General features: G+C 41.1%; 1 protein-coding gene across 1 annotated transcript in view; it reads left to right on the forward strand.

Moving 5' to 3' along the window:
- Positions 1–1,366: 1,366 nt before the first annotated feature.
- The window catches only part of PARN (poly(A)-specific ribonuclease), a 144,581-nt gene continuing 131,188 nt past the window's right edge, over positions 1,367–14,759 (forward strand). Inside the window, exons 1-5 of the mRNA XM_075564267.1 lie at positions 1,367–1,515; positions 1,910–1,987; positions 6,205–6,284; positions 6,619–6,686; positions 6,772–6,853. Coding sequence (XP_075420382.1) covers positions 1,497–1,515; positions 1,910–1,987; positions 6,205–6,284; positions 6,619–6,686; positions 6,772–6,853 — 327 coding nt within the window. The 5' untranslated portion in view covers positions 1,367–1,496. The remainder of the gene's footprint in view (positions 1,516–1,909; positions 1,988–6,204; positions 6,285–6,618; positions 6,687–6,771; positions 6,854–14,759) is intronic.

Here is a 14,759-nt window from a genome sequence, read left to right on the forward strand (position 1 = left end):
TGTGTGTAAAACAAATCATGTTAATTCCTGAGGAATACAGAAGTGCCCTAGAAGTGTAGTGATTATGCATTGGACTGCTAACTGCAAGGTCAGTCGTTCAAAACCACCAGCTGCTCCTTGGGAGAAAGAAGGGGCTTTCTATACCCATAAAGGGTTACAGTCTCAGAAACCCACAGGTGCAGTTCTATCCTGTCCAATAGGGTCACCATGGGTCAGCATTCACTCCGTAGAGGTGAGCAGAGATAGTAAGCTGAATTCTTTTGGAACTATGTTACCAGTAATGCTTTATACCCTAGCACTCTATTTATTTATTTGAAAACAAATCTGTTTCTTATTCTGTATTTTCTCTCTAGAAATTGCAAGGAGATAGTCTAAAAGAAATGAAAGTAAACAGGCCCATGTTCTTTGGAACACTATGCACAAAAGCAAAAAGGTGGGGGGAAAACTCAAATGCCTATCAGTGGAAGAATGGATAAATAACCTTGGTACATTCACACAGTGGAATATTATGTGTCAGTGAAGAATAATGATGAAACTGTGAAACACAGATCGGTCTGGGAATATTCGCTGAGTCAAGTTAGCCAATCACAAAAGGGCAAATATTGTATGAGATTACTGCCATAAATGAAAAACAAAACAAAAACAAGATAAAGATTTTCATACTAAAACAAACAGACTTTAATGGTTATGAGGTGTGGGAGGGGAAGAGGGTACGGGGACAGGCTAGAGTGTAGACAGGTGTTAATCTGAAAGATAATATTTTTTAAAAGGAAGAGAAGAAACAGCTGTATATATTTTTTTGGTGTGTGTGTGGGCAAACCCTAGGAGGGTTGATATTGTTTAAATTGATATTGTTTAATACATAAATGAATACCTGAAACATACCCCCCACCTAATTTACAATACTACGTTTTAAGAAAATGGGGGAGGCTGAGAAAGAAAGCAGGTTTGCTAACCAAATCACACTTGGTGTCTGTGAAAAACCCCGGTGAGCTCATTCACTCAACTCATTTTACTGAGCCTCTACTACGTGTCAATTAGGCAACGGGGACCAAAGACACCCCCATATAAAACTCCGTTATAGAACTCACTGCAGTATTCCTGGTGGCTCGGGACAAGAGAAAATCTTAGCTTTGTTGTCCCGATTACTTCATCATAAGGATTATGATTCCAAAGGCCACACGTGCTGGCACACAGAGGGAGGGCCGTGCGTACTCCTTCTCCAGAGGAACGAACGCGCGCACCGGCCGCTCCGGCCAAGTCTCGCGCACCCCGCTCCCGCCGCTCGCGCTCCAGCGGAGGGGAGGAGCCAGGCTCGCCCCGCCCCGCCCCGCCCCGCCGGTGACGCGCGCACGTGACCGCGCCGGCGCGCGCTCGGGCCGGAAGTCTCTACCGCCGCCTGGAGTTCTCCTCAGCCGCCGTCGCCGCCGTCGTCGTGGCTGCCGCGTTCTGCCCGTGGAACGGTGTGGCGGGCCGCGTTCCGGCCCTTCTGCGGAATGGAGATAATCAGGAGTAGTGCGTGTCCCCACGTGCGCGCCCTCACGAACCCCGGCCCCTGCCCGGCCCCGGCCCCGCGGACACCAGCCTGGGCGCCGGGGCCTAGGGCAGAGGCAGCCCAGCGTCCCAGAGCGTGTCATCCGTAGGCACGCGCCCTCTGAGGGCCTTTGGCTCCGTTCTGCTCCGTGCATCCCCTGGGTTTCTGCCCGTCAGGCTTGTGCCCCCACCGCTCAGGGACCTTGTCCTCACTGGCCCGTGTGCCCCTCGGGGTCGTTCCTTCATCCCGGGCACCCCTTGAGGCTTGCCCTCCTTCAGCCCCAGAAACCCCGCCTTCGTCCGGTCTCCCTGTAAGAACTGCGGGCAGGAAGGAAATCAAGCCCTAGTTTTAAACTTCCTATCGGTTTTTCTGCAGATTTTAAGAGTAATCTTCACACAGTGTACCAGGCCATAGAGGAGGCTGACTTCTTCGCCATCGATGGGGAGTTCTCAGGTATCCCTCGTTTCAAGCTCAGCACCAGCACCTTGCGCTGTCTAGCCACCGCTCCTCCCCCTGTCCCCACCTTCTCATAGCTGCTGCGAAGACCGCCCACAGGTCATGTCCTTGGGCAGGTTGCATGAGTGTCAACGTGCCCTCTTACACGTTTTCAAAGGGTAGCGGAGTGCCATGTATGTGTGACGTTTCACTCAGCGTTGCCAATAGAGATGATGGTCTTGGTGCTGGTTAGCAGTCCATGAAAGCTTGTGGGTTAGGATCTTGCAGATGAATGATCGTAGTCCTTTATGTATAGGTGAAGATGTTTGGGAGTACCAACTTAAAAAAAAAACAATTTTAAAATCGTAAATTAGATTTTTCAGATAATCAATTTTATATTCACCCCTTCCTCTAGTCATTCATTTCTCACTTCCCTCTTGTGGACTCTTGTCTTCTACTTCACTCAAAGTAATGACAGTCAGCCATCTGGTCGATTGCTGGGTCTCCTTTGCCCTCTTTGCCCTGGTGAAAAAAAGTCTGTTGTCTTTGGTATGAAATCTGCCCTGTTGTTGTTTTTTATAACAGTGGTCTCACATAATATTTGTCTTTTGGTGATTGGCTAATTTTACTTAGCGTAATGTTCTCCAGGTTCATTCATACCATGAGGTGCTTCCTGGTTTCTTCATCCTTTTGAGCCAGGCACAATCTTCCACTGTGTGTAGGGACCAGAGTTCCCTTAGCCTTTCATCAACTCGGGCATTCAGGTGGTTTCCATTTTATTGTTGTCGTGATCAGTACTTCGATGAACGTGGGCATGCATATGTCTGGTTTCTTTACGCTTAATTCTTGGGTTTGCTGGATAAATGGAGTTTCTATTCCTGGTTAGAGGCAATGCCATATCACTGTCCACAGTGGTGGACGCCAGCATGTGTGAGGGTTCCAGTCTCCACAGCCTCTCCAGCATTTGTTCTGTTCTTTCTTTTTTCCCCTCAACTTGGGTGTCACTGTCAGTATAAGGTGGTATGTATCTCATCATGCTTTCATTAGCAACTCCAGGATGGCTTCAGAGTATCAACTCTTAAAGTAAGTTGCAAGCTTTCCTTTTTGCTTTTGGTTCAAAGATGACTTAGGTGAGGGCTTACAGAGCACATCATCATTTTTATATCCAATATCTTGCCCTGTTCCTATCTTTTTTTGCCCAGCTGTCTTATTACATATTGTCTTTCCCTCCCCCTAAATTAACACCGTCTATGGCTTCTTCTTTCCCTTTCTCTCCTACTCCTGATAGCCAAAGTTTCTTTTAGTTGAAACCCATTCCTTGATTTTTTTTTGGTAACGTTGGCTTCATACAATATTGGTTCTTTTGTGATCAACTAACTAATTTCACTCAGCTTAATGTTCTCCAGTTCCGTTCATATCATGTGATGTTCATAGTTTCCTCGTCATTCTTTAATGTTCCATTGTGTGTGTGTATCGAAAGTTTATTTATCCATTTTCCACTGTATCCATGTTCTTGCTTTTGTAGATAGTGCTGCGATAAGTGTAGCTGAATATACATATATTCATACTGTGCTCTTATTTCTTAGGGCTTATACCAACTAGTGAGATTATGGGGCTTTATGGCATTTCTAGTCTCAATTGTTTGAGAAACTGCTATACCACTTTCCACGTTGGGCTTACTGTTTTACAGCAGTGTATGAAGGTTCCAATCTCTATGTACCCCATTGGCATTTGTTATTTTCTGGTTTTTGAACTTTGCTTTGAATGCTGAGGTGATGTTGTATATTATCGTTTTGCTTTGTATCTCTCAGATGACTTATTGTGAACACTTCTTCATGTTTGTTGGCTGGCTGAATGTATTTTTTGGTAAACTCTACCCACTTTTTAATTGCATTATTTATCTTTTTCTTTCTTTCTCAAAACCATTTTATTGGGAGCTAATACAGGTATCATATTCCATATTATCTGCCTTTTTTACTCTTTTGGTGAAGTTTTTTTAAAAATTTAAATGAGCAGTTTTATTAGCATATAATTCACATAGCTTACAATTCAGTAGTTTAAATATATTAAAGAAGAGTTGTGCATTGGTCAAGTCTTTATGCATGTTTTTTAAAAAATTATTTTATTGGGGGCTCGTACAACTCTTCTCACCATCCACCCATCCACCCACTTTTGCACGTTTGTTGCCATCATCATTCTCAAAACACGTGTCATATTTTTAAGGAGTCGCCATCACCTGGTTTGTCATATATAATAGTCTTCATCGTTCTAGGATAAAACTTAATTTTAAAAAGAATTTTAACAGTTTTGGTGACATGTAATTCATACACCTCACAATTCAGTGGTTTAAATATATTAATATGAGTTGTATAATCATTGCTACAATCAATTTTAGAACAAATGTTAACTTTTAAGTTCTTAGAAACAAACCGTTCACACCCTGTGGTATAGTATACCGATTTCATTCCTTGATTTTACAGATTTAAAACAACTCTGGCTCTTTCTAAAGGAATCCCTCTTGGGCTAACTATGATCCTTGGGTTTTACATCACTTTTTATTGAATTCCTGGGGCAGTTCAAAGTTTTCACTAGAAGAAAAAAATACTCTTTTGCCCTGAAATCGCCTTGATAGTATAGGTTTTACCTCAGACTGTTGACCAAGACTGGTGTATCAGCAGTAGTAGTCTTCACGATTATTGCTGTTTGATTTTACACTTTAATTCTTTAGGCAGCAACAGAACTTACTCAAATGTAGAGGTTGATAAACTGTATTTTAAAACTCATTTTCGATACTGGAACTGCCTGCTGTTCTCATTTGAAGCATTCACACCTCCAGATTTATTGTTATATTTTATATACTATTATTAATTTTATTATTATACAATTGGTGGTCAAGGAAATCAGTGCTTGTTGCAGTTCTCTCCCCAAAGAACAAACTCACTGCCATCGAGTTGATTGATTCTAATTCCTAACGACCCTGTAGGTCGGGGTAGAACTGCCCCTGTGAATTTCGAAGACTATAACTTTTTACTCTAGAGAAAGGGCTGGTAGTTTTTAATTGTTGACCTTGCAGTTAGCAGCCCAACTTGTACACAACCCCGCCAGGGCTCCTTTGTAGTCTTCAGTGCTGCTGTAATTGAAATACCACAAATGGTAGCTTTAACAAGCACATTGATTCTCTCATCGTTTATGAGGCTGAAAGTCCAAGTTAATGTGCCAGCTCTGAGAAAAGGCTTTCTTTTCTGTCAGCTTTGGCAGAAGGTCCTTGTTCTGTGATGATCTTCATGTGGTTGGCATCTAGCTTCCTCTTGCTCTGTTTAATTATTTTTTTAATCTCAAAGTAAATCAACTCAAGATATGCCCTAGTAGTTCTGTCTCTTAACATTACACAGGAAATGCATTCCTGAATAGGATTATAGCCACAACTTACAACACATATCTTCAGGGGACGTAGTTCATAACAGTGCTAAATTTTTTTTAAATAATTTATTAGGGGCTCATACAACTCTTATCACAGTCCATACATATACATACATCAGTTGTATAAAGCACATCTGTACATTCTTTGCCCTAATCATTTTTTCTCCTCTTTTCTTTTTTTACATTTTATTAGGGACTCATACAACTCTTATCACAATCCATACATATACATACATCAATTGTATAAAGCACATCCATACATTTCTTGCCCCAATCATTCTCAAAGCATTTGCTCTCCACTTAAGCCCTTTGCATCAGGTCCTCTTTTTTTTTTTCCCCTCCCTCCCCGCTCCCCCTCCCTCATGTGCCCTTGGTAATTTATACATCGTTATTTTGTCATATCTTGCCCTATCCGGAGTCTCCCCTCCCCCCCTTCTCTGCTGTCCCTCTCCCAGGGAAGAGGTCACATGTGGATCCTTGTAATAAGTTCCCCCTTTCCAGCCCACTCACCCTCCACTCTCCCAGCATCGCCCCTCACACCCTTGGTCCTGAAGGTATCATCCACCCTGGATTCCCTGTGTCTCCAGCCCTCATATGTACCAGTGTACAGCCTCTGCCCTATCTAGCCCTACAGTGCTAATTTTAACAGATTAAAAAACACTTGCAATTAGTCTTAATTCAAAAGAACATGAAACTTATGGAGCCACTGACTAATTGATTTCCCTTTTATATTGTTTTTATTGTATATCTCTAGGACATGTATTCCTCTAGGACATGTATTAATAAGTTAAAAACTCCTCTTTTTTACATTCTAGGGATCAGTGATGGACCTTCAGTCTCAGCATTAACAAATGGATTTGACACTCCAGAAGAAAGGTATCAGAAGCTCAAGAAGGCAAGTAGCTATGTTAGAAAACCTTTCTTGTCCAGAGCTATTGTCCCACTGTTGAAATATAGAGAAATATTCAGTAAGTTTGCACATAAAATGATGCTTAAAACAGCAGCAAAAGTAACTGTCTGCTGAAAACTATATTGAAATGGCTTAGCATTTTACTGTGACATACATCAAGAATGCCTCTGAGACCTAATTTGTATATGCTAACCTAATCGCAAGTATTCTGCCAAAGTCAAAATGACTGATTCCGAAAGTCCATCTAGTTGAGAAGTCTGTTGCTCATGTAGAACAAACAGCACCATTTTGATAAATCTCTTTTTTTTTTCTTTTCCAGCATTCCATGGACTTTTTGCTGTTTCAGTTTGGTCTTTGCACTTTTAAGTATGACCACACAGACTCCAAGTATGTTGTGTTAACAAGCACCTGCAATGCTTTTGCCCCAGTATAATGTAACTCCCTAAGTCTCCTTTCATCTTGTTTTTCCTAGGTATATAACAAAGTCATTTAACTTTTACGTTTTCCCGAAACCCTTCAATCGGTTCTCACCAGATGTCAAATTTGTCTGTCAGGTTAGTAGCATAGTTAGTTTTTATTTTATGTATTGCAGATGGAAATGTGAACTCATTTAATTTAGGAAATTAAATCAAACTATTTCACATCTGATTCTACTACTGACTTTGTGACTCCAGATTTTGGGCACAATATTTAACTTCTCTGATTTTCAGTTGTTAGGTGCCGTTGAGTCAGTTATGACCTGTGCCATTTTTACGATTGTTTCTGTGCCTGAGCCCATTGTTAAGATCACTGTATCAGTCCATCTTGTTGAGGGACTTCTTCTTCTTTTTTTTTTTTTACTGCATCTCTGCTTTACCAAGCATGATGTCTTTCTCCAGGGACTGTCACTTTGTTGTGCTGTGGTAGCTTATGTGCTGCTGGATGCTGGAAGCTATTTCACTGGTATTTCAAATGCCAGTAAGGTCGGTCACCCAGAATGAACAGGTTTCCATGGAACTTCCAGGCTAATAAGAGGCAACGAAGAAGGGCTCCCCACTTTGGAGGAAGTTGCCACTAGAAACCTTATGTGTAGCTTCACTTCTAGAGTTGCCAATTAATGACACCCAGTGACCCTGTCTACTCCAGAATGAATTGGCGAATACAATGCAAAGGTCAGACAGATGAAAATTAGAGCACCAGCTTTATTACTGACAAAGTGGAGGGAGAACTTGTATGGTAATGGGCTTCCTACTATCTTACTGCTCAGTTGAACTCCAAATATAGGCCTGTGGGCTTCTCCCTAACCCATAGTCTTTCTGCTCATCTACCAGAGAAGAGGTCTCTGCCCCGCCTGGGAAGAGGAGAGTATATGTGTATCGTGTGCAAAAATTGAGAACTCAGATTAAATAACAGAACCCATGGTTGTTGAGTCACTTCCACCTGTTGGCAACGCTACATGTTACAGAGTAGAACTGCATCATAGGGTTTTCTTGACTATAATCTTTATGCAAGCAGATCACCTTTATGAAAACGGGCTTTCTTTCTGTGAGAGGACCCCCAGAAGGGGCTAAATCAAATGTGCATAGCAGTGTGGCAAGGAGGAGTGGAAGGTACTCTCTTTTTCTCCCTGTGGTGAAACCCACCTACCACTCAGTGCCCTGGAGTCTATTCTGTCGTGACACAGAGGGATTGTAGGGGACAAAGTAGGACTCCTTCATAGCCTTTGCTCTATATCCTCTTCTGAATCCAGCCTGAACCTCCGGATTAACTGCTCTAAGCATTGTTGGATGATCTTCAGCAAAATTTTACTTGCACGTGATATCAGTGATATTTTTTCTCTAATTTAAACATTCTCTTGGCTCATCTTTCTTTGGAATTGGAACAAACGTATCTCTTTTTAGTCAGTGGGCCAGATAGCTTTCTTCCAAATTTCCTGGCATAGATGAGTAATTGCTTCTAGTGCTTATCTGCTAGTTGAAACATTCCAAGTAGTATTCCATCAATTTCTGGAGCCTTGTTTCTGGCGAATGCTTTCAGTGCATCTTGAACCTCTTCCTTTATTATCATTGGTTCTTGCTCACGTGCTACCTTCTGAAATGGTGACATGTCGATATTTTCTCCCTGTGATCTTTCATTATTGCAACTTGAGACTTGAATTTTTTCCTGAGTTCTTTCAGTTAAAGCTATGCTAAGCAGGTTCTTTGCTTTTGATTTTTTTAGTTCTAGGTCTTTGCACATTTCACTATAATATTTTACGTTGTCTTCTGGAGCTGCTCTTTTAAATTTTCTTATGAGCTCTTTAACTTCCTTGTTTCTTTCATTTTCTTTAGCTACTGTGTGATTAAGAGCAAACTGTAGAATCTCTTCTGACATCCATTTTGATCTTTTCTTTCTTTTTGATAACCTTTTGCTTTCTTTTTTTAATTTAATTTTTATTTTTTTTACCTTTTGCTTTCTTCGTGGATAAAATTCTCGATGCTTCCCAGAGCTCATCAGGTCTTCTGTCATTAGTGTTCCATGTGTCAAATCTGTTTTTGAAATTCACTTGGTTTAGATTCAAGGCTGTATTTTGACTCCTGTGGACTTGTTTTCATTTTTTCAGCTTTATCCTGAACTGGATTGATTGCCTGTTCCTTAGTCAGCCTCTGTCTTAGTTTTAGCTCCTGATCATGAGATTCTTCAGTGTTTCTTCAAATCCATCTCAAACCCCACCCAACCTTATCCCACTGCTCTTGAGTCAGTTCTGACTCATGGTGACCCTACAGGACAGGGTTGAACTGCCCCTGTGTGTTTGTGAGACTTTAACTCTTGTGGACCCGCAGCCCTATGAGTAACCCTTACACCTCGAAGGCTCCTCTAAAAGACTAACTCTTTACGGCAGGAAAAGCCTCATAGTTCTTCTGTGGAGCTAGCTGGCAGTTTCGAACTGCTGTTCTTTCGTTAGCAATCCAATGCCAAACCATTATGTCACCACACTGCTTTCTCTTCCCAGATTTCAGTTTGATTGCTGTGTATTCCATCTGGAGAAGTCCATGTTTGTGTTGTTGAAAAAGGGTGTTTGCTATGAACAAATAGTTAATTTTGTAAAATTCTGTGATTTGATTTCCAATTCTCTGTCAGTTTGTTGTTCTGTGGTGGTGTGTGTGTTGTGATACTGGAAGCTGTGTTCTTGGAATTTCAAATGCCAGCAGGATCACCCAACGTGATCAGGGTTCAGGGGAGCTTCCAGACTAAGAACAGACAAGGAGGAAGTACTCAGCGCTCCACTTCGAAGGAAGGAGCTGCTGAAAATCATATGCATAAGCTGGAAAGACTGTCAGACACCGAAGGCCGAATGAATGGAAGCAGAGCTTTGTTGGAGCTAGTGCCTGAGGATGGGCTCCTAGAGTCGGAAGGTGCTTGAAATGTGACTGAAGAGGAGCTGATTTCATGGAGTGGATTTGACTGTGGTGACATAAATGGAGTAAATTCTGTGGGAGTGGATCTTCATTTGCCTATCAGGTATAACTTAAGGTAAGGAGAAACAGCTGGAAAAATTTGCTATTGATCAGCATGTGGAATGTGTGAAGTATTAGGTCTAGGAAATTGAAAGTCCTCAGAAATGAAATGGAATGCATCAAAATCGACAATCTAGACATTAGTGAGCTGAGATGGACTGGTATTGGCCATTTTGAATCAGAAAACCATATGGTTTACTATGCTGGGAAAACACAATCAAGAGGAATGGCGTACTCATTATCAAAAGGACATTGCAAAATCATCATGAAGTACAGTGCTGTCTGTGATAGGATTATATCTATCCACCTTCAAGGAAATCCAATCAATACAATTATGCATATTTATGCACCAACTACAAAAGCTAGTGATGAAGAAATTGAAGAATTCTACCAATGACTTCAGCCAGAAATTGATCAAAATTGCAATTAAGATGCATTGATAATTATGGTTAATTTAAATGCAAAAGTTTTTAGAAAGGAAGGGACAGTAGTTGAAAAATATGGACATGTATTATAAAAAAATAAAAATTATGATGTGCTGATAGAAACCAAGCTGGAGCTCGCATGACAGGATTTTGCAAAACCAGTGACTTATTCATAGCCATGCATGGTATTCCTTTTTATGTATGTACCACGTTTATCTATTCTACCAGTGGGCATTTAGATTGTTTTCATTTCCTGCTATTTTGGACAGTGGTGTGATAAACGTGGATGTGCCCATTTCTGTTCCTATTTTGCGCCTACTTTCCTTAGGGTATATACCGAGTAGAGAAATTTCTCTGCCATATGGTATTTCTATTCTCTTTTGTTTGAGGGAGTATCCTACTGCTTTCCCCAGTGGTTATATGGTTGTTTTTAATATTTTTGGTTATGTGGTTCTATATTCCCACCAGCAGTGTATGAGGATTCCTGTCTCTGTATTCTCTCCAGAATTTATTTTATATTTTTAACTTCTCTGTCAGTAGTAGCCAGTTTTAATGATTTTGAAATTGTTGATATTTACTTTATCCTATATTCAGTCACCAGTTATTTATCAGCCACCTTGGTATGCAATAAGGATCCCAGGTTGTGTGAGAGGTTAAGTGTTCGACTTATAACCATAAAGGCAGTGGTTCAAACCCACTAGCTGATCCATGGAAAAAAGAAGAGACCGTCTGCTCTCATAAATATTTAAAATCTACTTTGTTTTGTAGTGTCTCTGAGTCAGAACTTTCTTGATGGTTAATGGGTTTGGTTTTTATGTTGTTTTGGTCTAAGCTGCTGGAGATACGCTCTCACTGAAAGAAAAAGGAGGACGGTTGGCTCAGTGGATAAAAAGCTCAGCTGCTAACCCAAAGGTTAATGGTTTGAACCCTCTAGCCACTCAGTGACAGAATGATGTGGCAATCTGCTTCTGTAAAGATTACAGCCTTGTGAGTTTACATTGGGGTTTTTATTTTTTGGGCTTATTGATAGAAAAGCAGGTTTGAAAATTTATACAGGTATGATTTTCTAATGCAAGTTGGACATTGTATAATGAACAATTATTGCATTGGAATTATGGTACTAGCAAGGAAGATTGAAAGTACTATGGACTGCCAAAGAACAATGAAATCTGTCTTGGAAGAAGTATAGCCAGAATGCTCCCTTAGAGACAAAGATGGTAAGATTTCATCTCACGTACTTTGGACATGTTATCAAGAGAGACTTGGAAAAGGCTATCTTGTTTGATGAAATAGAGGGGTATCTAAAAAGAGGAAGACCCTTGATAAGATGGATTGACACAGTGACTGCACCAGTGAATTCTAACAAAGAACAGTTGTGAGAACGGCACAGGACTGGCTGGTGTTTCATTCTGTTGTACGTAGGGTTGCTATCAGAGGGAACAGACGGGAGCACCCAACAATAACAACAACAACATGATTTTTCTAGTACTACTAGGAGGAAAGAATTACTTTAAACAGATTCACGACTTTGACCATAGGTTAAGCAAAAGCAGATGTTGACAATGAATCATTCTCTGTTTTAAAAGACTGGTAAAAATAGAGTCATTCTGGCAGATGTCATCAGTCAAGAACTCTACCCAATGCACGAAGTCATGTTGTGGTTACACTTGGAACAGTGAAGTTCTAGTTACTAGCTATCCTTCTGAAAAAAAGGAAGAAAAAAAAAGGATAGAATAGGGTGAGCCCCAATGGCAAGGCACCTCTGAGATACACCCTAATATAAACCAGCATTAAGTAGAATATAATATAGGATTGCCAGAATAATACATATCTTAATACAGCAGACAGGATGTTGTAACAAGATGCTGTTTGTCTGCTAACCAACAGTACACTGCTCTTGGTACAGCTGTCTTCTGCTTTCTCAGACACAATGTGTTTTCCGGCCTAAGTTCTCAAGTTACACGTGTGTCTGGGCTAGAGTCTAGTTCACCAAGTGGAGTTCCCATATGGGGCCTCCCTGATGGAGCCTCTGGAGCATGACATACTCCCTGAAGATCCAGGATTCAGTGTCCCAGTGTTCGACGGGCCCCACCCTGGGTTTCCAGGCTGCCCTAGGTCAATTCTGCCCTCACGCTGCATGCCACTAAAGACCCTCCCCATCTAATGATCCTAAGAGCATCCTCAGTGTCCTCCCCCACCTGCTGGTCAATAGACATGCACTTATATTTGTCCAAGCTTGACTGTTTCCTCTCCCCTCATCTGGGCTGCCCTTCCATCAGTAAGCCTCATCCCTCTTTCAGGGCCGCCACCCTCTCCGGGGACCTCATCCCAGATACACATGGCTGTCATTCAGCAGACATCACCACCTATCTCCCCCCACCCCCCTCCTGTTGTGAGGTGCTTTCTGGCCAAGTAACCTACACTCTTCTTACCTGGAGCAGATGAGGTGTGGTGCCTTGGTGCTGGTCTGGCTCTACCAGGCCATCATATCCCCAGCCAGAAGACTGGATGGCCTGCAAGCTTGTGCTTCTGCCTTTTCTGATGCCTATTTCGCCGCTGTGGACTCATAACAGCATTTGTCCTTTTGTGCTTGACTAACTTCACTTGGCATAATGTCTTCCAGAGCCCTCCACGTCTTGAGGTATTTCACGGTTTCATCGTGTTTTTTAGGATATGCAGTATTCCATTGTGTATATATACCAGAATTTAAAAAATTGACTTAAAGTGATGGGAGTTAGGCTGTTTCTAGCTTTTGCTATTGTGAACTGTGCTGTGATGAAAATGGGGGTGCAAACATCTATTTAGGTGGTATCTCATTTTTTGACTTAATTTCCAGGATTGCTAATGACCGGGAGCATTTCCTTGGGTTTATTAACCATTTGAGTGTCATTCTTTGTGAATCATTTGTGCTGGTCTATTGCCCACCCTCTCAGTGGTCTGGTAGGTTTTATTGGTTGTTTCTGTAAGCTTATGAAATTCAGTAGATCTGAGTAATTAGTCCTTTGATATGTAATTACTAAATATCATTTCCCAGTTTGTGAGCTCTCTTTTTACTCTTTTAGTAAAGTCTTGATGTACACAAATGTTTATAGGTCCCACTCATCTATTTTATCTATCACAGTGTGTGTTCTTTGCTATTTCTGATAGCCTGCGTAATTTCCTGTACTAGGGCTCCTAGCTTTGTCCCAATTTTCACAGTGATGATCTTGATAGCTTTGTTGTACAATAGGTCTTTGATCCCCCTTGAGTTGGTTTGTGCATAGGGGTGAGGTATGGGCCTTGTTTCATTCTTCAGCACAAGGGTATCCGACTTTTTCAACACCGTTTAGTGCAAAGGGCATCTGTCTCCATCTAATGTTTTGGGGCCTTTGCCAAAAACCAGTTTTCTGTATGCGGATGTTTTTATTTCTGGGTTTTGTCCTGATCCATTGGTCTGAGTATGTATCATTATACCAGTACCAGGCTGTTAGGGCAACTGTGGCTGGAGAGTAGGTTTGAAGTCAGGTAATGCAAGACTACCGACTTTGTTCTTCTTAAGGAGTTCTTTGTCCTGGGCTGCCTTTCCATATGAAGTTGGTAATCAGTTTTTCCCACTTCTTTGAAGAACGATGCTGGAATTTAGATCAGGATTGCATTGAATTTGTAGATTGCTTTAGGAAATACTGCCATTTTCACAACATTGAGTTATCCGATCTGTGAACACAATATGCTTCCATTTGTGTACATCCCTTTTAGTTTCTTGAAGTAATCTATTGTTTTCTTTGTCCAGGATTTTGGGTTTTTTTTTTTTTTGCTTATGTTTATTCCTAGGTATTCCAGCTTTTGTGTGACTATTGTGAATGATACTATATCTTTTTCTGTATTCCCATCACCGGTGTATAGGAATCCAATTGATTTCTGCTTGTTAATCTTGTATCCTGCTATTCTACTAAACTGTTATTTCCAGCATTTCTATTGTGGACCCCTTGGGATTCTCAATATATAAAACTATATAATCTCTATATAGTAAAAGTTTCACTTCTTCCTTACTCAGTTGTACGCCCTTATAGCTTGCTGTTGTCTTAGGCATTGGCTAGGACTTCCAGCACAATGTTGAATAGAGTGGGGAGAAGGGGCATCCTTGTTGGCTTACCTTGGTGGAAATGTTTTCAGCTTTTCTCCATTTAGTATAATACTGGCTATTGTTGTTTTTGTATATGACTTTTATTGTATTGAGGCTCCCTCCCTTTTTTTTAGTTGTTTATTTACCAAGAGAAACTACTGCTTAGCACACGTCATATTTCAGTTAAGGAGACAGGCCAGTGACGTTCATGGAATCAATCTGAAGAAATTCTTTCCATTCCATAGTCACTGCACTTTGAAGGATACCAGCTTTCCTCATCTCCTCAAAATTCTTCTTCATGGAATCTTAATTTCTGTGAAATCTGCATATGCCTTCTTTTGTGGTTCAGCAACTGCAATCTTAATTAGAAAGCCGTAGCCCCAAGAGACATAATGAATGCTCCAACAATAGGAACCTGCAGATGCCTTGCCAGAAAGCCTCACATCTGAGGTTTTGC

The sequence above is a fragment of the Tenrec ecaudatus genome, chromosome 12, assembly GCF_050624435.1.
Source record: "Tenrec ecaudatus isolate mTenEca1 chromosome 12, mTenEca1.hap1, whole genome shotgun sequence".
Lineage (NCBI taxonomy): Eukaryota > Metazoa > Chordata > Mammalia > Afrosoricida > Tenrecidae > Tenrec > Tenrec ecaudatus.